At 39.8% G+C, this 21,736-nt stretch overlaps 3 protein-coding genes across 9 annotated transcripts in view; 1 reads left to right on the forward strand and 2 right to left on the reverse strand.

Moving 5' to 3' along the window:
• The first annotated feature begins 1,573 nt into the window (after positions 1 to 1,573).
• Positions 1,574 to 8,757, forward strand: LOC124215278 (RNA-binding protein 1-like). 6 transcript variants are annotated; one of them, XM_046618465.2, is made up of 7 exons: positions 1,574 to 1,727; positions 3,152 to 3,369; positions 3,503 to 3,595; positions 4,503 to 4,550; positions 4,651 to 4,698; positions 7,638 to 7,724; positions 8,332 to 8,757. In XM_046618465.2, the coding sequence occupies exons 2-7, from the start codon at positions 3,161 to 3,163 to the stop codon at positions 8,333 to 8,335; spliced, it is 489 nt and encodes a 162-aa protein (XP_046474421.1). In that variant the 5' UTR covers positions 1,574 to 1,727; positions 3,152 to 3,160; the 3' UTR covers positions 8,336 to 8,757. The 6 variants fall into 6 exon arrangements, with proteins under 6 accessions (XP_046474421.1, XP_068990573.1, XP_068990574.1 ...); XM_046618462.2 differs by lacking the exon at positions 1,574 to 1,727 and adding an exon at positions 2,454 to 2,651; XM_069134472.1 differs by lacking the exons at positions 1,574 to 1,727; positions 7,638 to 7,724; positions 8,332 to 8,757 and adding exons at positions 2,390 to 2,651; positions 6,124 to 6,246.
• LOC124215276 (SET and MYND domain-containing protein 4) lies at positions 7,645 to 13,692 on the reverse strand. The gene is made up of 8 exons (XM_046618457.2): positions 13,525 to 13,692; positions 12,797 to 13,120; positions 11,045 to 11,576; positions 10,362 to 10,660; positions 10,042 to 10,250; positions 9,783 to 9,907; positions 9,499 to 9,708; positions 7,645 to 9,318 (listed from the first exon to the last, which is right to left on the reverse strand). Exons 2-8 carry the CDS (start codon positions 13,104 to 13,106, stop codon positions 8,997 to 8,999), a joined length of 2,007 nt encoding a protein of 668 aa, XP_046474413.1. The 5' UTR covers positions 13,107 to 13,120; positions 13,525 to 13,692; the 3' UTR covers positions 7,645 to 8,996.
• A 141-nt stretch (positions 13,693 to 13,833) lies between these two features.
• Positions 13,834 to 21,736, reverse strand: part of LOC124215277 (aquaporin homolog protein drip) — a 39,782-nt gene continuing 31,879 nt past the window's right edge. For both annotated transcript variants that reach the window (XM_046618458.2, XM_046618459.2), the window contains 2 exons: positions 18,037 to 18,180; positions 13,834 to 16,615 (listed from right to left, as the gene is read on the reverse strand). In XM_046618458.2, coding sequence (XP_046474414.1) covers positions 16,214 to 16,615; positions 18,037 to 18,180 — 546 coding nt within the window. In that variant the 3' untranslated portion in view covers positions 13,834 to 16,213. The remainder of the gene's footprint in view (positions 16,616 to 18,036; positions 18,181 to 21,736) is intronic.

The raw sequence follows: 21,736 nt of genomic DNA on the forward strand, positions 1-21,736 counted from the left end.
GAAATTTTATTAGCGGACTGACAGGTACCGAATTTGGGGTTGCGCGAAAAACGAATTGAAATAATTTATTGTAAACATGAACCAGGAACCACGGAGCGCTTATCCTGGAAGTCGAGGTTTCACCGCGTAGCGGACCCGAAGCGCGAGATCTGGGAGGTTGAGAACCCGGTACTCGAAATACGTAGCGGACCCGAAGCGCGGGATCCGGGAGGTTGAGAACCCGGTACTCGAAATTTGCGGAGCGCGACTCTCATCCGTCCGCTCTACTGCGCGGTTGTTTCCAGACTGAGGAATTCGGCTAGCTGATTTGGAATTGGTGACGTCACTTTCTGAACATCCGACATCCAAACTTTGGTTTCAACCTTTGATACTATGTATGATGATGTATGATGTACGATGTATGATGTACGATGTATGATGTATGATGATATGATATGATGTACAATGATTTTAGGTTTCACATTTCATACAAGAAATACACACTTTATCTCTCCTGCCGATTCCAGACTCAAGCGGCCAGGCCCTTCGATGGTCAGCCGTTGACTGAAGATATATTCTTCAGTGAACGGGTCGGCTAATAACGCTGCCGTTCTGCGACAGTTGGATGACGAAAAATTTCGCTCGTATCTTTTAAATGTGTGTTAAAATACACTTTAAATGTTAAGAAGCGTCGTTCTTTCTCTCCCTATCACCTTTCTAGGTCCTTAAATCACTACGCAGCGTTAAATACTGTCTCATATACGAAGCATCCATTTCATCTCGTTCAAAATTAGCGCATCCGTGATGTATGACAGTTACTCTGAATTTTTTTCCATCCGAATACTTTTTGATAAACAATTCTGCTCCTCCACCCAACGCAGATACTTCACTTGCGACCAGCTAAAACAACGTTTCGATTCTATGCCTATGAAAATTCAAGATCGAGAGAGCAAATGAAAAGTTGTTGGAATAATTATGAATACTTATGTTATGGAATACATCGAGCGCGTGTCGCTTAGAATCCCATTTCGAAATGAATATTTCTTCTATCTTTATATTATAGCCGTAGTATTGTTGATAATCTAGTTAGTCTCCTGGAAAATTATAAAATTTATAATATGCATCACGTATTAATCGTAAATGGATCATATATATTAATATCGCACGTGGACCACATATAAATGTATACTTTTTGGTCTCTGCATCATTATTATATCAGATCTATTATTATTTATGATTTGTGTATACATTCTTCTCTCGGGTACCTATACTTTTATTAAATCACTGTTTTGCTACGAATTTTGGAATAAATTTATTCTCATTATTAATTTCTTGAATCGTCGACAAGTCGGTAAGTACACACAGGCTAAGTACTGGCTTGGGCTTACCATTGCGAAGACTGTGTTACTCGGAAGGTGAATGCAGCCAGCATCATGTCGAAATCGGTAACTCTTTTACGTTCTGCAATAAGTTCTCAACTCTACCGTTGGAACATCTCAGGGGGCGCAAGCGCACGGCGATTTTCGGTTGTCACACCAAAGTCCATTAGGGCAACTGTCTTTAAATTCTTCAGTCAACGCTGTAGGGTGCGCACGCATCGTGGTTCTTTGCCGTATTCCGTTTGCTCGGACCCCGCCATTTTCTTGGTTGGCGCATTTCTACGTGTGTAGCGTGTTGAGGCGGATCTACGTAAGGTTGTGTCTTCGTTGCGAGTCCGAAGTACCTTTTGCCCGTATTTTATAACAAACGTAAGTACATGTTTACGGTAAGACGGAATCTCCACAATATTCAACGAGAACCGATCCTCTCTAGCTTATACGTTAAAGTACCATCATATATGTAACACACTAGTGCTTTTGCCACTGGTGAATTTCCATGGCGTCAGTCCACGGTTCGCAAATTACAGCTACGCCTTTTCGATCATTCCAAATACGTGTTTTTCTTCGGTGCCCTAACCCCGAGTGAGATTTTAAATACCATCCGATTGCGCGGAGATAACGATATAAATGACCTAAACCGAGATCTTAAACACTGTGTCAGTGATAACCTCGCTTCCAGTCAGCTCTGCCTAGATTTGTTTCTGGCTACCGCAAAATGGCCGACGGAGTTAGACTTTTACTTGTAAACCGCGCTTCTGATTCAAATTTTATGTCGAGTTGTACCTGATTGATTTGATTCAACGAGCCTTCGCCGGCCAATGGTTCGTCGTCAGATTCGCACTTCAAAGCTGTTTTTAGTTTACTTTGTGATTGTTTCGTTACGTCAGTTCCTGTCTGAAACGCGGTGCTGTACCCTTCAGCTGTTTTTTTCTTTTGCCTAAACTTCGTATCCTACATATTCACATTTTCAAGAATTTTGGTTTCTCCGATTTTCTCAGTTCATACTAGGAAATCCATTATTTTAACTGTTAATTCGCGACACAATCAAAACGCCAGTTACCGCCATTTTGGATCAATAGACTTGCCTCCTCAGGTTTCCCCGACTGCCTGACAGTCGCGTGTAATTATTTAACAGATAAGCAATAATGTATTTAAGGCGCGCGAGCCCCGCAAGTCCAGTCAGCCGTGAAGTAAGTAATGGGCGTGAGTCGCTCGAGCGAATGGGAATTGATACAGATACTACAAAGCGATGATTCAAAAGAGATTACCAAGGCTTCTGATTTTTCATTGATGGTAATTATGTAGGATTTATGATGGCGCAACATTGGTGCAAAAATGGCCGACGAAGGGGTAGCTTTTTATACGAAATTTTCGTACTCCGATTCACATACTGATTATGCACTTTCGTCTGCAAGCACTCACCTTGTCTGGACAAAATGGTTTCACTTGTTTATCTCTATGCTATCTACTGATTAGCAAAATTTTACCAAGATAATGTTGGGATGAACGGAGAGACACTTTAGCTCAACATGTTTGAATCGTAACTTTGCAATTCCAACATAACGTCGACATTGGTCCGCTTAGTTTGTAATTCAAAAGTACCATCTGATATACTATGTGTCTTCATTTAGATTAATTTGAGCCATTCAATCTGATTCCGTTCCCTTTAGATCAGTAGGTCGATTCTAAGTTGTTTACTCTAGATTATCAATTCTCAATGCTGAGCAATTACTTATTTTCGCAAAATTATAAATCCTCATCTATCTGTAATGTGTGCGCACATTTCTTTGCAGTTACCAATTATGTCACGCTACCGTGAATGGGATTTATCCTGCAAAGTATATGTCGGTAATCTGGGTAGCAGTGCCAGTAAACACGAGATCGAAAGTGCATTCAGCAAGTATGGACCTCTAAGAAATGTTTGGGTTGCAAGAAATCCACCAGGGTTTGCATTTGTTGAATTTGAAGATCCTAGAGATGCCGAAGATGCAGTCAGAGGGTTAGATGGAACGTAAGTCTTCTGAATTATCCTAAAGATATCCTTTGTATGATGTACAGTTCGATCAAGTTTCAATTTTTAATCTGAAAATTTTCCTTATCTTAGAAATATCACTTCTATTGATTGATGTGTTTTTGCTCTACAGACGCTGTTGTGGGACAAGAGTAAGAGTAGAAATGTCTTCAGGAAGAAGTCGTCGCGGTGGTGGAGGACGTAGACCAGGCCCGCGATACTCGAGGTAAAACTTTTTGATACAATTTTAAAACATTTACAGATGCATTAGAAGTGGAGAAGCTTGCAAAGTGACTTCCCAAGTAGGTATTGGGTGAGGTACCGAGGAATCTTAAGAGTAATCCAAAATTTATCGTCTCAGCCACACAAGTCTAAATTGAATACAGATTGAATTGTTTGCGAATTTTATTTTGTTCTGATCGTTTTTTAATGGGTGTAAATTGGTTGGGTATGTAACTTATATATGAGGACGCTTGTTTTCGTAACTAAAACTTTGCAATCGATACTTAATTTAACTTCAAAAAATGGGCCACAGATATGTTTTGTATTTGAAGATAGATCAACAAACGGTACTTTCGTTTTTAATCACTGATACCCTCAATTGCATTGTCCTTTTCTTATTTAATTTTCACTATCGAGCAGTGCTTGTTACTTGGATATGAACTTTCTCGAGAGTTTTGTCTGGTAGATGTGTCGTAAATTTATTACTAGTTGATTACAACAGAGTACCACTCACTGGTGATGACAAACCTTCAATAAACAACTCACATGCTGCACACAGGCAAAAACGTCGAGTATTAAGCAATGAAATATTCGACATTTTTTGTAAATGATCCAAGACAAAATATGCTATACCTTCTGCAATCTTTGTTGATCGTGAGATGTAAGAATTTTGAAGCTTATATAACAAAGTCTTCTTGATTTCTAGGAAAACTAATCAAGGTTTTAATTTTTTCCTGCAAAAAGTAAAAGTTGTAAATAAATCGATATTGCAACTGGATCATTTACTCTGATGAAATTATGATAACAAAAGTATGTGGAGCATATCAAGTGCACTTAGAGTTGCGGGTTGCATCGTTTGTTGTAGTAAAATAGATGATGGAGGGTATATCGTTGTTTTAAAACATTTTTAGATCCAGATCCCCATCTCCACGAAGGAAGTCCACAGGGCGTTATCCCAGGTAAGACTATGTGCCATCATTAAATAGAGTTTTCAGGTGCATTAGACGCAGCTTGGCATCAATACGGAGTGATTAGAAATATTTTTCTCAATTATTCTAGGTCATTGTCGCGCAGTCCACGGGGGACGTCAATTGACCGCTTCTCTAGGTGAGATATTTACGATCATACCACACGAGTTTTCAGGTACACTAGAAGCCGAATAACAAATTGTTCCGTGTCCGGACACAGAGTATGTATTTGCACTTCGCTTGAGTTTTAAATGTCGCAGTATCACAACATTTGCACATTATTTTATCGAGTTGAAGCTCGAACAACAGATCATGGTCCCACAAATCATTCAACATTAGAAAGCAGTAAAATTTCAGTAAAACGATTCGACGAGATGAAATAAGGCAGAGTTGTTGTTTATAATCTAGAGGGATGGTGTTGGAAAGTTTCAAGCACTCGTTACGATACAGGTTACAAAGCATGCAAAGAGTGGTTTTAAAGTACGTAGATGTTGAAATTTGCGGCGACTATACTCTTTACTTCGAGTTTCTTCATGTCTAAAATGTGTACCGCTAGTAAGAAATAATCATACTGGTGTCTGGTGATCATCTTGTGATCGAAAATACCGAGTGTACGTATCTATCAGCAAAATATGTAAATATTTTCATTTGAGATATAATTAGTTAGATTATTTCTATTACTACTGATCAGTCTGTATCAGAATATTTCACAATCATACTGAACCTTTCAAATACATATTTATATGCAGGCATCACAAATTGATATGAAGTTATCAAAATTATCAATCCATTACAGTTCTTATTTGTACAATTGTGATTTTCAGTACAAGTTATGCTGACCAAGTAGAATAATGAACCATTCGCTTTTTTTTATTTTAAGTTTGATATCAGTCCATAGTACTTAACGAGTAACAAATTATATATTTATACGTGTATACATCATGCAAAGAACTGAATCATAGTCAAAAGTATAATTGAACTTCTAAATGGAATAACAGTTTCTAACAAGAAGTTTTTAACAAGTACAGTGGCATTGATCTTTATAAGCTCGCGCAAATTACATTGGTATATTGGTTCATAAACTGACAAACGTCAACTTTGTCAGTTTATAATCCAATCAACAAATACTTTAATGAACTTTCATATGAAGATCGTATCGAATGATCGCAATTGGACGTACATAAGATGTTTAAATGATTTGTTGTAGACATTCGATCCGCATATTTGAGGTACCATGATGATCTCTTGTGAAATTTAAGTTGTTTTGAATAACAAACGAAGAAAGATGAAGATTGCATAAAAATGATCTTATTCCTAATAGAAATTTTTATATAATGAGACAACGTTATTCCATTTAGGAGTTGGACTGTTCAAATGTTATTTTAATTTTACAAAAATTCATAAAATTTATCATACTCTATGAAAACTGTTGGTAATTAAAGATGGGCATTTGCAGGATCTCTGTATGATGAAAATTTCATGAATTGAAAAAATATAACTTAATTAAATATACAAATAGTGGTCCGGAGTATGGTGGTTATATTAGTAAAACTGACGTTTGCAGATTCTACCAGAGTCAGCTCCTAGCTCTGCTCGTCTCCCCGCCACTACTACTTCTGCTACTTCTACTACTACAGCCACCGTGAAAAAAAAAAAAAAAAAAAAAAAAACAAAAACAAAAACAAAATCTAGCAATCAAATTGAAAAAAATTGCCTGCCTGCCCACTAACCTCCCAACCAGTCACCATCAGTCACCACCAGTCACCACGGCTAGGAGTCAAGTCGTCCGACAGTCCGTAGCTGTCCGTCAGTTCCCCTACAAAAAGACTTCTTTGGGCTACCTTCGCCTCTAGGAGCTAGGAAGCATCGTGACCCACCGATCAGCCAACGCGATACGAATACTTCTATCAAAATATCGGCGCGTCCGTTCGTCAGTCCCAACTTCTACTACTACTACTGCTACTACTACTCGTCCACCGTCACGAATTAACTTAGCTGACAATGCGTCCGCCAGTTCTCTTCGACCGAGCAAAGCAATATGATCACCACCTACACACCATCCCACCACCACCCAACCAACTACCACCACCAACCACCACCACCACCACCACCACATGTTCACAGTTGTCTGGTATTTCACCGATTTTCAAAGATTTTTTATTATCTTTTCACTATTAGGCCATGTTCTTTGGGGCTAATGACACGTTACATAAGTAGTACTCTATTGCTGGTAGTTTAAAAAGTACATTCAAGAAACTCACCACGAGTTTTGATACAGATATTAGTTTTTGATTTATCTATTCAAAATTTGTAGTTATGAAATATCGTGCTTATATAATCAAATTTCATTACAAAAGGTTTAAATGTGCACCATTGAAAATTTAAATATTGTAACTGTTGTCATTAGCCTGGAGAGGACTGGTGTCGTAACATACAATATTTTTCTTAATTTGATATATATTATATATACATATATACATATGTATGAAAAAAAAATTAATTTAATTACTAAATTAATCATACTTTTTGTTTTTGGTTTGTTTACCATTGTTGGTGAGATGTCATTTATATCAATTAACTATTAATTACTGTGTCTAACTTGTTTATCTCCCTTCTAGGCATTAGGATTAGTCCATCCCAATTCAATTAGATTGTCTTGCGATGATTTTAATACCTATATATGTTTACTTTGCGTGAACTCTGATGTAGTTTTATACCAACGAATAATTCACGATCGCGATTCGTTTCCGTCATATCAATCGGATACTGTTTCTAAAAGTATTCTTGGTAATTGTTTTGCGATCAGACGATCCCATTGTAAACAAAGTGGATTTATGTGGCATTTTCCCATATTTATTACAGATTTCACGTTAATATCATATTAGATATAGCATGTCAAAAATCTGTCAGATCCATTTGAAGTTCGTGCGCTGAATCTGAAGTATAAATTGGCAACGAAATATTGTTAACATGCTGAATTAATTATTATTTATTGGTATTGAATTAAACCAGGGTTCGACATTAAGATAAATATTGTTTAAAATAATTGAATTCTAAGACATGCCATGTGATTTTTAGGTCAAGGTCACGCAGCCCAAGAAGGAGGTCACTTACCAGAAGTAGAAGCCGCGATCGTCGCTCACGTTCCGACTCTCGCGACAGACGGTACTGAAATATATACCCCTTCACGTTTACTCTATTTTGCCCGACCACCATCTACATTTCAGTTCCACTCTTTCGAACCTCTGGTATCAAACGCGCACTGAAGATTCGCTCTCATCGGTTTCGAAATAAATATTTTAATCTGTATCTCTTCATTACTCGCTTCATTTATTATCGCGTTCTTACGGTATTTGTAAGTTTTTTTTTTTTTCTCCCCTTCTCGCTCAATTATTCCAACTAGTAGAACCCCGTAGAGCACCGTTGATACGTTAATATTAGTTAAATGAAAACAGCGTGAAATAATAGGTAGAATTCTGATAACTGCGACGGTGACTATAAGATAAAGGTCATAAGTTATAGATATTGTAAATACTTGCATACGATGATTCATGATTATAAATAACGTGAACACATTTTGACGCGTATTTGGGCTTGAAATTGTAATCGTGATGGACGTCTTTTTAATTACTTGAATACCTATTCTTATTGTCTACAGCGATTTGTTGTAACGGCCGTGCAACGAACCCATCTGTAGTCAATTCTGAGCTTCTTTAAACGCGATTGGATTTCTCTTCGTTCTATTCTACAGTATTGTTCTATTTACTTACAGTTAGGTCCTAAATGTTCGAGAAAGGACGGACTTAAAAATCCCAAGAAGAAGAAGAGCAAAGCATTCTTTGTACATTAATTGAATCACATGTTCAAAAAGAAACTAAAAAAAGAAAGAAGGGAAAACACATCATACAAATATTATGACATAACTTTAAGTTAGGGCTAAGACTTATACAAAACACAAACGAACAGTTCTAAACTCACATACATCTGCGCTGTGTTTCAAATATATTGAGAATCTAACTATTTTATTGCAATTACTGACTATAAAATAACGTTCAATCAACGGAGTGGTTGATTGAATGACGTGTTTCAAATAACACGAATCTAATGTGAATGAACCCACAGTTGTTTTATGTTGTATTAATTATTTTGTACTCTTACAAATTTAAGGATTTAAAATAAAGCTGTAATCTATACGGTATTATTTGTTACGACCTCATTTATTAATCGTATTAAGGCGCAACCTTATCCAGTCATCATACGTGTGTTTTTGATAAAAAATTTCAATTTATATTATTCTCGATATTTAATTTTATTTCTCAGCACACAGTGATCTACTGAACAGTTCTGCCGTCGGAAAGTTAAATTCGGCTTTTCGATGTTGTAAAGTTTATAATGCACAGGTTTTTTGGAAACAATTTTTTCAAATATCACATTTTCTTAATAGAAACTCGTATTTCCAATAGCGAGAAGACACAATCTGACCCCCTGTTGACACAAGTGATAATCTCTGAGAGGAGGCGCTAAGTTTTCATCAAGTAATTTTAAAATTTCAAAGTATCCCTTCAGCGCCTTCTCGTGTTCACCACTTTCGAGTTGCCTAGAGGCAGTCTTGAATATCGAGTCCGTATCTTGGATAGCTTTTAATCCCTTCAATATATTCATCGATTTTTTACACTTCGAGCAGGTAACCATGAATTCATTCGATTCCGTCGACACCGGTAAAATGTTACCGCAGGCTTCGCCGGAGTCGCATCTGAATCTGTAATCAATAACAGGCATCTATCATAGGTGCTCCAAAAATGTTCTGAATGTAATTAGCTTTGCTGGTATGAATTTTATTTACGATGCTAAAAATTTGATAAACATGATGTATGCCAAAACGCTCAGTGCATTTACGCGCCGTCGTCATCCGAATAGTGCTAAATAGAAATCCAAGTACCTGAGTATTCGTGGATCTATTCCTTCTATAAGGGGCCACTGATTCGCGCAAGCCTCGCAGCTACAGTCAAACCAATACTGTAATCTCAACTTCCGCTTCCGTTCACTCAACGGCATGGTAGTGAAAATTGGACCGTAATTTTCGCTAACTTCTTCGCCCGGTCGTATAGTTCGCAGCGCTCGAACCACCATCGTCGTTCCAACGAAGTATCTTTGATGGAAAACGTGAGTCAACGTTTAATTACCTAATTCTTATTACAAACGATAGCCTCAAGCGTACTATACCTGATGACACTAGGATTGCAGGAGTGATTTAAAAGAGCTACTGTCGGATAGACACCTCCACCGATGAAAATACTCTTCGCCTTGTCCAAAGTTATCGCGCCCTTGGGTCTTACCAATTCTGAAATCTGATATACTCATGAGAACGCAATCGGTTAGTGCAGGTCATAAGAACCTTTCGAGGTTTGCATTATTTAGTACAACATGGTATCAAGTTAGGTGATCTGAGCAACAATAAGTCCGTAATCCTTATTATACGTACCTCGTGAGCGTTGAACTGCAGTAATTGAATATTGTGAAGGATCAAGCCCCCCACAAAGATTTCTTCGGGAGAAAGTTGTGAATCAGCAGAATCCGGAGTATTGACCTCTTTGGGGAAGTACGAACTACGTTTTAAAAGTCTAAGAAGCCAGCCGGCCATGTACGCCCGGTGAAAGAGATCATCAGCCGTTCTTTCGTCCCCGTGTGTTACTTAAAAATTAAAGTAAGTGTGAGTTAAAGAATCTGTAATCAAAATATGGACGGAAAACACGTTAATCTACACCTTTACGTGCAGTATTTCAGGTTTTAAACTTGATTTACCTAGGCCGTGCAGACACCTGTAATCATCTCCTTTATATGGCTTGATCTCGGCGTTCAAAGAATCTTTCATCTTCAGAAGTTCGTTTAATGGTATTTGAACAACCGATTTCAGAGCCAAAAAACACGTGACGGAGGCAGAAGACACGTACAACGCCAACAGTAGAGGACACTCCAACGCGTGTGCTTTGACATCGCGATTCCGACATTTTGGCGAACAGTAGACGATGATGGTGCAGGTGTTGCACGAAGCTGGTACTGGAGCAACTACTCTCGCGAAGCAAAGGTGACAATGAGACAGTCTGAAATGCAATAAATGGATGATTAAGTGCGTAAGAAAAGTGAAAGAGTTATTAAACGTGAACTCTTCCAGCCCTTGTAAACGTGCGTCGCGGATTTCGGTGAAAATTCTGAGCACTGCATCACTGCTCAAATTTTAATGTCTCACAGTCTTGCAATATTCCTGCTAGAAAATTACGCAATGAAGCGAGAGTTCAGCGAGGCTATATATGCGTTCCGAGAATTTTTAATAATACGCCTTTCAATTTTTGCATATAGTGTGATGGATTACGGAAAAAAAAATCATCAAAATCTACCAAGGGTCGGAAAGTTCACGCGTATGATAGCATGAAATTACTTCATAACATCACGGTCTCGTTGAGAATCTACTTGATGCTAGTGCGTACCTGAATTCCGGAAGAAGAACCGCGGAGTGTGGTTTTTCTGCTGCCAGCACGTCGCCGGGTAATATTTCACGTTTTGCAACTGCGTATCTTCCAACCGAGCTGCCGGAATCCTTGAAATCAACGGCGTCGCTGAATGCCGGATAATCCGGATTTTGGTTGCCGGATAGCTTGGGTAAGGATTTTTTCGGAGAAGGTGACGGAGCCGTTGAATTCTGGGAGTTGGCGGTGCTGTTCAACTGGTTTCCCTTCTCCATGACGGCCAGCATTACCCTCGCGTCGTACTCAATTTTCTGCTTCTTCTCAGCGGAAATCTTTGCGTAATCAAGCGCCCTTAGTGTACTTTTGAAGGCGTCCATGGCTGCATTGTGCTTTTTTAGGGCTAGGAGACACCTAGCGCGACGTTCTTCCAGCTTGTACATGAGCTCCTGCGGGTATCCAATGCGGACTGCTTCTTCGGCATCCGATACTGCCAGCTCGAAACGCTCCAGGTGGTACAAAACCGCCGAACGATTTGCCAAAATCACTGATAAATCTGATCAGAATGTTCGCCTCATTAGTGGTACTGGTATTGAAGATGGATTAATTCATGACACCCCAATACAAATACAGGATTAGATCATACTTGCATCTATGATCTCTCATTCTTTGATTCTTAAATTTGATTTTTTTCAAGAAATGTTCAATTTTTCAGGTTCGAAGCAGAACCTCGGAGCGGTTGTTTTTAAAGTGCAAGAAGCGTACTTGAGCTCGCAATGTTGAGATATGCTTCTAGTGCGAGTTATTAATCTGCACACTCACGGATACATTCACTCGGTCATCCTATTACTTAAGCCGTAATAGATAAAGAGCTAACAATAACGAACATGAAAATGTCGACAAGCGTTTATTCACTCGACTCATCACTCTAATACGGAACGCGATGATCTCACTAATACAGTGCCTCACCACCTTCAAGGCTATGCAATTTTCTGCAAAAGTTAATCCCGGGGATTGGAACTCCTGATTGTATGCAACTCGAGTGCCACGTTGATTGGATTTCATGATTGCAGAGTAAACGGAAATTAATCGGCGTGCCTGTTCGCTGATCGGTGAATAGCTGATCAAACCGTACTTATAGTGAGCTATAAGATGTTTATAACGAGGTATCTCTAGATGTTTACATCACTTTCAGTGACGTTTTTCGCTTAGTTTACCTTCCTATAATTCACTTGTTATGAATACCTGCAATGAATCGACACAAAACGCCAATTCGAGTATGCTAGCAAGTAGATTCGAAATTGTCATTACGAATCACCCGGTACAACAGAGTTAAAATCGACTTCGTACTCCTCTCTCATACTTCAACAGACAACACTAGTCACAATCTTAATGGCATCCTTATACATCTGGCGTCGTTCAAAAGCGTTAATGAATGGTATTTTTCTGCTCTTTCATTGCACTCGGTGGAACATTTGGCAAATTTTATTCTAAGACTTTGAAAATACCATTTTGCCGATAAACATTGGCATTCCATGTTGCGCTATTATTATCAGCTAATTGTGCTTCGTTTCCATACTCTTTACTTTACTTTTGAGCCTGAATAGCGGCACAAGTATACGGCAGAAATAATGCCCTTATAGTTATCCATTGATTTATCACTGAATATACGTTCGGCAATCGTACAGACGTGACGTAGAAGTCGAGGGTAGCTATTCGGCATTATATGTTTCCGTTCGGCGACGAAAATGTAAATTTTGCTATAATATTACGTACCGCATTCCGGTGCTACTATGGCAGCGTCTGAGTAGTTGCCCAAAGCTTTTAGAAAATTCCCGCGACCGAAGAGGCTGTTTCCGGTTTCTTTCAGCTTGAGTGCTCTGTCGTGGTTCTTTTCTCCAACTCCTGGAAACTCCAGCGGTAGGCGACGTGCCTCTGGATATTTCGATATGTACGCAACCCGTTCTCCGTTCGTATTTATGGCCGCAAATTTTCGGAATTCGCAAACATCCACCGCCCTACGTACGTCCAAAAGATTTTCGCGAAAGTACTCGCCAATGTCAGCCTCGGCGTCACGTTCCAACATTTTACTTATTTTTCCTGTTCGAAACAGTTGTATATGATTACAGTTCAACAAGTCTAAGAATTGGGTTTTCAAATCTCGGTAAAGATTCGAGTTCGAAAGTTTTATATTCGAATCGTATTTAAACGGAAAGTTTGACTACAACAGATATGCATATGCTAGATTCAATGTTTTTGGAACGTTGACCAAAATTTATTTTTACAAGTCTTACTTCCAGAAAAGTGTATCTAAGAAGGAAACGTTTGAAACTCTTTGTAATTCAAATCACGTGTGACATCCAGACACGCTTAAACACCGACAATGCGTCGCGTGTAAGTATCGTAATTAATCATTTTCATTACTTCACAGTAGATTCGTATCTAATATAATAAAATTTTCAACATGCGGCACTGTGCACATTCCGTGAAACGTATTATCTCACCTTTGGTATTTTTCTTGGGTGTATAACCATTTATTTAAAATTACCTCTCTATAAAGGATTTTTGTGTGCCTATACTCGCGATGTTATTTCACGGCATGCTTGCCGGCGTTCGTACGAACACTGCAGTCGAACGCTGGATTATTTCGGTACGTCTATTTTAACTCGTCACTTCAACAGTGGGGAACTATGGCACATACCCATCCAGTGTGACATTCGATAGGGTATAAATGTGTAATTTCGAATGGCGAGACAAAAAAAAATTACAAATGGCGACAGCAATAATTGTACAGGATAACGTAAGAAAACACCTTACATAATTATCGGCTTTATTGCGTTGTAAAAGGTTACCGATGCAGGTGTACTATAAACACGTAGAGAAACATTAATTCTAAATATTAAGTACAATATATACAAAACTTAAATAAAATGCTGGGTAAATCAGAGCAATACCGATACAGATGACGCAGATAAATGTAGAAGAAGAATCACGGTGCAAAAAAAAATGAATTAAAATGCATTTGTTCGATGAAAACCATGCAAAAATTTGATTATAAATACTACAGATTTATAATATTGTGTCATATATTTTAGATCGAGTGACACTGACCTTTAGAGATTTATAATAATATACGAATCGCTTGGCATTTTCCTTCATTCTCTAGCTTACAATTTTCAATTAATACTTACACTCGCTTTCGTGAGAACATTATGTGTATCACGAAAGCAGGGTTTTGAATGTTTGTTATACAAAGAAAACTCCGGTAGTAAAAAAGAATGAAGGATTTTTGAAAAACTAATCATAATTCGAAGAAAGCTGGGATTTAGATGGGCAGGGTGGCCACTCAATTCCGCTCACGGAATTCCCTGACATTTTCCGGTTTTCCCTGACTAAAATCATTATTTTTCCCTAACATTTTGATGCACAATTTGTGCAGAAATCACTAACAACTATAGTAACCTAGGTAAAGTATGGCCAAATATATTAAAGTTATAAAAGTTTTTAAAAGTTGTTCATTCCGTTCATTGTGATTTTTGAAAGTTGACAAAAAATGAAAATTTCCATTTGCTTGGTCTTGTTAAGTATATATTTAAGAACGGGCTCCAAGAAGCGAAATATTTTTAGAGCTATTATTTGAACATTTATCCTGTTTGCAATGGAAATCGAGGTTCGAAGAATTATGACTAATTGACGAATGTGTAACTTTTTGAAAAATAAACGTAAAAATTTTTTTCCAACGGGAAATTTTTCCTTTAAGCGTTAAGAATACACCACAATTTATCCAAATTTTTAAATTGACATTTAATACAGCAAAACAATTATTTTATGCGGTGTACCGTCTAGACGCGGCGCGTGTATGCCGTAACAGTTGCGCAGAGCCCTGTGTTCAGCGTTAAATTAAAATTACTAATACTGAAGATAGAATTCCGGGTGCATGTACTTTTTTATTGGAAATTTCCTCCTCTTTAAGAATCTTTTTAAAATTTTCGCTAGCGCTTTTACTTTTTGAGTTACTGCCAAAAACCTGAGGCTTCGTTTTTTCTAGACTATTAGGCGTCGGTGAACTTGCGTCTCCACACGCAGTGACGGCCATAGATAAATCAAATCGATGTCTGCTCGTACTACTGAATTCATGTGACAATCAACAACTAAGCTTATAATCGTTGATAAGAAGAGAAGAAAAATTGTGACGATGCGGTGATAGCATCTCAATTTTATGGACAAAGCTTTTGAAATCCGTGAGTTCTATAAAAAGTCCCTGACCAACCAAAAAATTCCCTGACATTTCCCTGACTTTTCCCTGACATACAAAATTCCCTGACATTTCCCGGTTTTCCCGGTTTTCCAGACGGGTGGCCACCCTGATGGGGAAGTAGCTGCGCGAATCAATACTCAACGTTTTTAACCTCTGTTATAGTAGAACGAAACCTCGCATCAAAACACTTTATATTCTAGGTGTTGCGAGACGAGTAGACAGATATTCAACGATCTTCCGGTATGATTCTCAAAAAATTTTACAGCGAGTTTTACGCAATATGTATGATGATAGATGTAATGATGAGAACTTAATCTACTAACGATGATGTGCCTACGTATACATAAGAGCAAGTTATAACGCACCAAAGATCCATAATATTGGTAATTCGAGTGGTCTCTTCTGTATTTTTTCGTTTGTTGGTTCCCGATTACGTGTATATGTCATTATAACATACTGAAAATGAGATTCCATCACTAATCGAGGATTAATGAAGTTGTGAAATAATTTTGGAAATATATAATGTATATTCCCTTTTTTTCTTTCCATTGAACGTACCAAAGTGTCAACGTACGAGTGGTAATATACAATTATCTTCGATCGAAGAAGTTATTCGCAAGCAAAAAAAAAAAAAATATATATACCTACATATTTTTTGAAAAGATCTCACCATCTCATTCTTCCTGCAACGAAACGATCGGTCTTGTCACTTCTATACATGTAACAATACAGAGAATCTTTCGTCCGGGACGAGCATTCGGTATATTCACCTCCTGGTGCCTTCCCTAAAACGGCGCACCGAGTTCGGTCCGTTACTCGTCAACGTAGAGATATAATTAACCACTCGCACTTGTCTGATTGCAAGTGACCCTTAACTCGCGAGGGTCGCACCTTGAATAATTTACACAGGTTAAAATAACTAATCTTAAGACACGCTAAAAGTCGTATGATCCTTGATCCTCGTCCCTCGTTAATCCCATGTGAAAACATAGCTTGTAAATGGCGCCGGCAGCGACTCCTCCAACGATCGGTCCGACCCAGTAGACCCATTGGTTGTCCCACAGCCCCATAACTGCGGCGGGGCCCAAACTACGAGCCGGGTTCATGCTGCTTCCGGTTGGCGGTATCGCTGCGAGATGAGCAGCTGTAATGGCAAGACCAATGGCCAGCGGCACTGACCCCTTGATGTCGTTCCGTTTCGAGTCAGTCGCTCCGTGGACGACCAGGACGAGCATGAAGGTGATGAGGGCTTCGATCAATACAGCTTGGCCAATGTTCACTGCTGCATTAACCTCGGTGCTCCCGAGAGTTCCAGCGACTGAATTCGGCAGCATTACCTGCAATCGAACGGATTCGATGGGATTATTATTTCCGAGTTATATGGTTTTCACCGCGACGCGAAGTCGAACTTTTGAAAGCCTTTCGGGAACGTTGATCCAAAGAAACTAACGGTGATTCGAAAATAAAAGGTACCGGCACCGTGGCCCGTGGCTGTAGTCGTCGTTAATCTACGTATCGGATTATCGGCATCGGAAAGAAGGCCTTACGGGTTATTGTACCTGCACACGGTTTGCCCGCTGGTCAATGCAGTGTACCGTTGTCAATTTTTTGTCGCTAAATCTTTCGGCACGAGGTAGTGTGCCTGTCGCAAAGTAGCAACACAAACGCACCTCCGCAAGTTCCTACATATAATGTTTTAGGAGATCGGTTGATGTGAGAAAAATAGTAGAACAATTATATGCGAGAAACCCGTTACTTTGCTGATGGGGTAAAAAAAAAAAAAACTAATCATTCCGAGAATGGTTCGCTCCACATCACTTTGAAATTCATGTACTAGACCGCTGTTCGTTAGAAGTATAAAAACTTGATCGAACTCGCGGCACGTGTAATATGAGAATCAGTATTCATCGCGCTTGAAACTTGTTACGAATGCAGTAATATAATTTATAGTGATTTCAATAGTTAAGACGAGCGAAAGAGATTTGTGTAATAATATTATACAGAAACCTACAGTATATATATTAGAATAACATTTATCGACTTGAAAATGGCGAATAGATAATTCATACAAGGCAGATTCTGTCTGAATTTGAATTATACGAGCTGGAGGTTCGCTTCCCGCAGTAACTGGGTCAATTGGTCGCGAATTCGGAGCTGATTGCTTTTATTGGAGGATGATACCAGTGTCCAGTTCTGATGTAACAGAGCGGCTTGAGCGCTGATCGGACCTTGACCTTGGAACAGCGATATTTTAACGAGGCGAACGTTTGCCTCGGAAAGTTGAACAGGATATTCGCATCGCGGTCGGAAGGAGGCGGTCAATATACGCGATGCATATATTATTTGCGATATTAGGTAATTATCTTTCACCGCTACGGCAATTTCATTCGTCTTACGATCATTTCTGGGTCAAGAATACTAGTCTTACGATTCGTTCGATTTTTATAGAATTTATTGGATCTACAGTCCGCGCATTTCAGATCCTGACGATTCTACGGCCATGGCCCAGCCTGATTCTTATACGAAATGCGACCGACCTGTTACGGCAACTCGTGCGTCTAACGAATAAGCTACGATTACATGCATGCCAAGAGCTTTTACCGGATCACGCGACATACTTATGACAACTTGAATCAGGACTGTGGAGAGCGACGTTAATGAACTCGTCATCGGCTTTGGTATCCACAATAAGGAGAAGTGCAATAGCTGCATAGCTCGCAGTCGATGCATCTTGCCTCGAGTGATAATATCCACTGACCTTTAGAATGGCTGCCCCAGCAATAGCTCCGATACATTGGAAAGCGATGTAGAAGAACCCTTTAAGCAGACTGCAGTTTCCACTGACGACAAGACCAGCGGTGACAGCGGGGTTGACGTGACATCCCGACACATGTCCAATTGCCTGAAACGAACAACAATTATATGTACATCATACGACGTGGTTAATTTCCTATTTTTGCACTTGAGTGTAGGTAAATTTTAAATTTGACACGCGACAAAACTGCAGCAGACTCTTCGCGCTAGATTTGTAAATTGCTGTATTACCGCAAAACTTCCATTTATTTCAATCGCCAATGAATGACTTTTCTCACCGAGGCGCTAGTTCTATTTGAATGATCGGCATTGACTGACGAAATTGAAGTACTTGTGTTATTATCGTTTGAGTGTAGATTTTGAATCTATTCAATCATATACTGTTGGTAAAAATAGTCTACCCATTATACGCGAACGAAGCATCCGTATTGAGGTGTTAAAAAAATAAATCACAGTGTAATTCTTCTGATCTCTGCGCGACCTCTGAAACTTATACTTTCAATCCCATCTGAGACTGAACATATTCAACGATCCACCAGCCACGAAGCAGCGACAATAAATGTATCGATACAGTTTTTCCATTTGAGAAAAAAATTTGAAAGCAGGAGTGCTGAAACCCGACCAATACTCTATTCCTCGAATAAAATTTTCTGCTCCTCAACGAAAGTCCGAAGTTGAAAGATAGCAAATATCGTGAAAGGCAATAAGAACAAACGATTGATCTAGTTCGCAGAATGGATCCGGCTTTCCGTGTCTATTCGCATCACGCTGACAGCGTGAAATTATAACACAGCGCACCCCGGTCGGGTGAGTTCTATGTAGAACACGAGTCGGAAATTGAAAAATACCGATCAAGTTTGGCCCGGCTGGTGCGAAACCGGAGTGAGGATCTACCGGGCGTTGCATTGGCGTCTGCACGCGTGATTCCGTAATAAATAACCGACGTGTTACTTCATTGATCGGTATAACGGAGGGCCGCGTAACAACATGCCGTCACTCTCAATTATAACGTACCTGCCGCAGCTACCCGGAGTAGGGGGGTAAAAAATAGTCCGGACTACTCCGTAAAGTCTACGAATTTAGGCACGACATCCGAATGGCTGAATGGGGTCCAGCCGCGGATCGGGCCCCGGGGCATGGCGGCCCAGTTCTCATGCGCGGCGACAAGGTCTTCGCTGCCCTCGGGGCCCGTACATGCGTCGGCCGCCCGATTACACAACCTCTCTTTTCACTGTGCAGGGTATATTACCTTATTACCTACGCTCCGTATGCTCCGTACTCGTCTCGCTCATTCACTCAACCGCACCGCCGTCGACCGACTCCGGCTGTAACACAGCTGGATAGCGCAGGATGGGGATGGTTTTTAATTAAAAACCAAATCATAGTCGCTGATGATTACGGTTTCGCGTTGTATGCAACATTTTTCGCACTGTCACTTTTTCGTTCGGTGACGATTGCAGTTGCAGGAACGGAGATCAAGACGTTGAGTTCTTGACTGGAGTTGTTAAAATCTGACTCCTAACGACAGGAAAGTTTCATGGATTTCTTTTCCTTTCTTTTTTTTCTCAATTTTGTATATAAGTAACAAAATTAAAGCAAATTAACGGCAGATCGTGTATCGTTCGTTATGGAAATCAAAAAATATCGAAAAATTTGTTTGAAATACTCTGCTTTATGCACTTGTGGATAAAATAGCAGGTTTTTTTTCTACATCAAACTTTCCCGTTATGCTGCAGTCGTTGCTTCGAAAATTTAACGCCTTGGTGTGGCCGTTACATTTCGAGGCGACTTGAAATTTGAGATGCTTGAAAGAATCGAGGAGTAAGAGATCGTCAGCTCTTTCGCGTACTTTACAGTGTTGATGTATAATTGATGATTCGTTCATCATCTTTGTCTTCACGGATTGCACGACGACTTTGTCTCTATCACTCCAGATACGATACATGCAAGATTTAACGAGAGTTTAATTGATCGGAGTCATTCGAATGACGGGGATTGTCCTAGGTTCACAGACGATCTCAAAATGGTTGATTTAGCTTCGTAAATCTCAATTAATTTTTGCATTGTATATGAGTGTCAGGGTGTCCCATATTTCGAGTGTTGACAAATAAAATATATATATATTTAGAACGTGTCCGAAATGCTGTATTTTAAACGGGGAAATCCACCATGTTGTCGACACGAGGTAGAATTGAGATAAAAATCTGAAAAAATGAGGCAATTATTTTTGAATCACGTTAAATTGATTTGTGGGGTATGCTTGAAAAATTTTGTCAACACCCGAAATATGGGAGAGTGGAACAGCCTAATGAGTGTGTATTCCGAAAATATATTCATAATTATGATGTTTTTGTGTCGTCTATTGTATAGGTTGAGAGATGGTCTCGTCGAATGTGAAAGAGTTTTATGGGTCCATATGTCTACCGGAGGGTCATGCATGGATTGCCAAAAGTGTAATCTGATTCTAACGCAACGGTGATTGCAGCGTACGAACGATTTCTAAATTACGAAGGTAAAGGTACACCGAAAGTGTGGTTACGGTATAACGGGATCAAATCAACAATCCAAACAACAACCCAATCTCCGGTATTGAGATCATACGATTAATAAGTGGGGCTGGTTAGTCGTCGTCGATTCGGTTCACCGCTTGTAAGAATCAAAGAAGAATCGAATCAAAAAGTATAAAAAAAAAAAAGCAAAAGGACAACAGAATAAGCGAGAAAACTTGATGGCTGTTAATTGGCACAGCTCGGAAATTAGCGCGCACCTGCAGTATTGCAACAAAGTTTCGAGCATGAAAAACAGGATGCATCGTACAGTCCACAACGGTATAATAAAAGTGTAAAGAACGTTTTTACGAAGACAATCTCCGTCATCGCACGAACCGCGGCCGAAACCCCCCCGAGGCAAAAGAAAAAAAGAAAAAAGCGTTTCCCCATACCCGGAGGGCAGCATAGATCTGGGGTCTGTTTCCTAACGCTTATATGTTGCAGCTGCAGCCCGAGGTCACACCTGATCCTCAATGGCGTTGTTCGTCTCGCGATCATCTCGACGGGCGATATTAAAAAAACCGGATAAGGACAATACGACGTCGGACGTCTTTCACACTGGGTGAACCGTGCTTTCATGTTAGTCAAATGCAAGTTCCGTCACACGCAGTTGCTTATCTATACGCATCGGGTGTAGTTTATGGTCATCGTTGTAAATGATACGCGGAGTAACTGTTAAAAAAAAAGTAGACATAAACGGCATATCGAAGAAAACTCATTAAATTCGGTTCAAATGTATAACGGACACGATTGTCGAACGAACCTGCACGTGTACTGCTCCCCGTGGGCAGCAGGCACCATAGTAGGGACTATAACAGAATCCCCTGCGCGGTATTGTGCAACGGCAAAAGATCATTGTCCCGTGTCGCGTGGCGTCGCGAATCGCTCGACGCTTCGCCTTCGCGCATGCGCAGTGGTTGTCTGTCCGTGCCCCTACCAGCCAGAGCACTCGGATGACTCGGGGCTGTGGGTCGGTCGGCGGGCCCTCGGGGCACAAAACTGCGCGCAGACGTCGTAGCTAGAAAGGATCTCTTGGTCGCGTTGTTGCACGGTGTCCGCTCTCTTAGCGTCAGCGTCAGCTTCAGCATCAGCAGT

This window comes from Neodiprion pinetum, chromosome 3 (genome assembly GCF_021155775.2).
Source record: "Neodiprion pinetum isolate iyNeoPine1 chromosome 3, iyNeoPine1.2, whole genome shotgun sequence".
NCBI classification, from domain to species: domain Eukaryota; kingdom Metazoa; phylum Arthropoda; class Insecta; order Hymenoptera; family Diprionidae; genus Neodiprion; species Neodiprion pinetum.

Coding starts and splice junctions, on each gene's coding strand:
- LOC124215276 (XM_046618457.2), bottom strand. CDS start 13,106: ATGTTGGAACGTGACGCCGAGGCTGACATTGGCGAGTACTTTCGCGAA. Junction 10,251..10,361: donor CAGGTGTCTGCACGGCCTAG/GTAAATCAAGTT, acceptor TTAATTTTTAAG/TAACACACGGGGACGAAAGA. Junction 9,709..9,782: donor TGCAATCCTAGTGTCATCAG/GTATAGTACGCT, acceptor TTTCCATCAAAG/ATACTTCGTTGGAACGACGA.
- LOC124215278 (XM_046618462.2), top strand. CDS start 2,556: ATGGGCGTGAGTCGCTCGAGCGAATGGGAATTGATACAGATACTACAA. Junction 4,551..4,650: donor TCCACAGGGCGTTATCCCAG/GTAAGACTATGT, acceptor CAATTATTCTAG/GTCATTGTCGCGCAGTCCAC. Junction 4,699..7,637: donor TCAATTGACCGCTTCTCTAG/GTGAGATATTTA, acceptor TGTGATTTTTAG/GTCAAGGTCACGCAGCCCAA.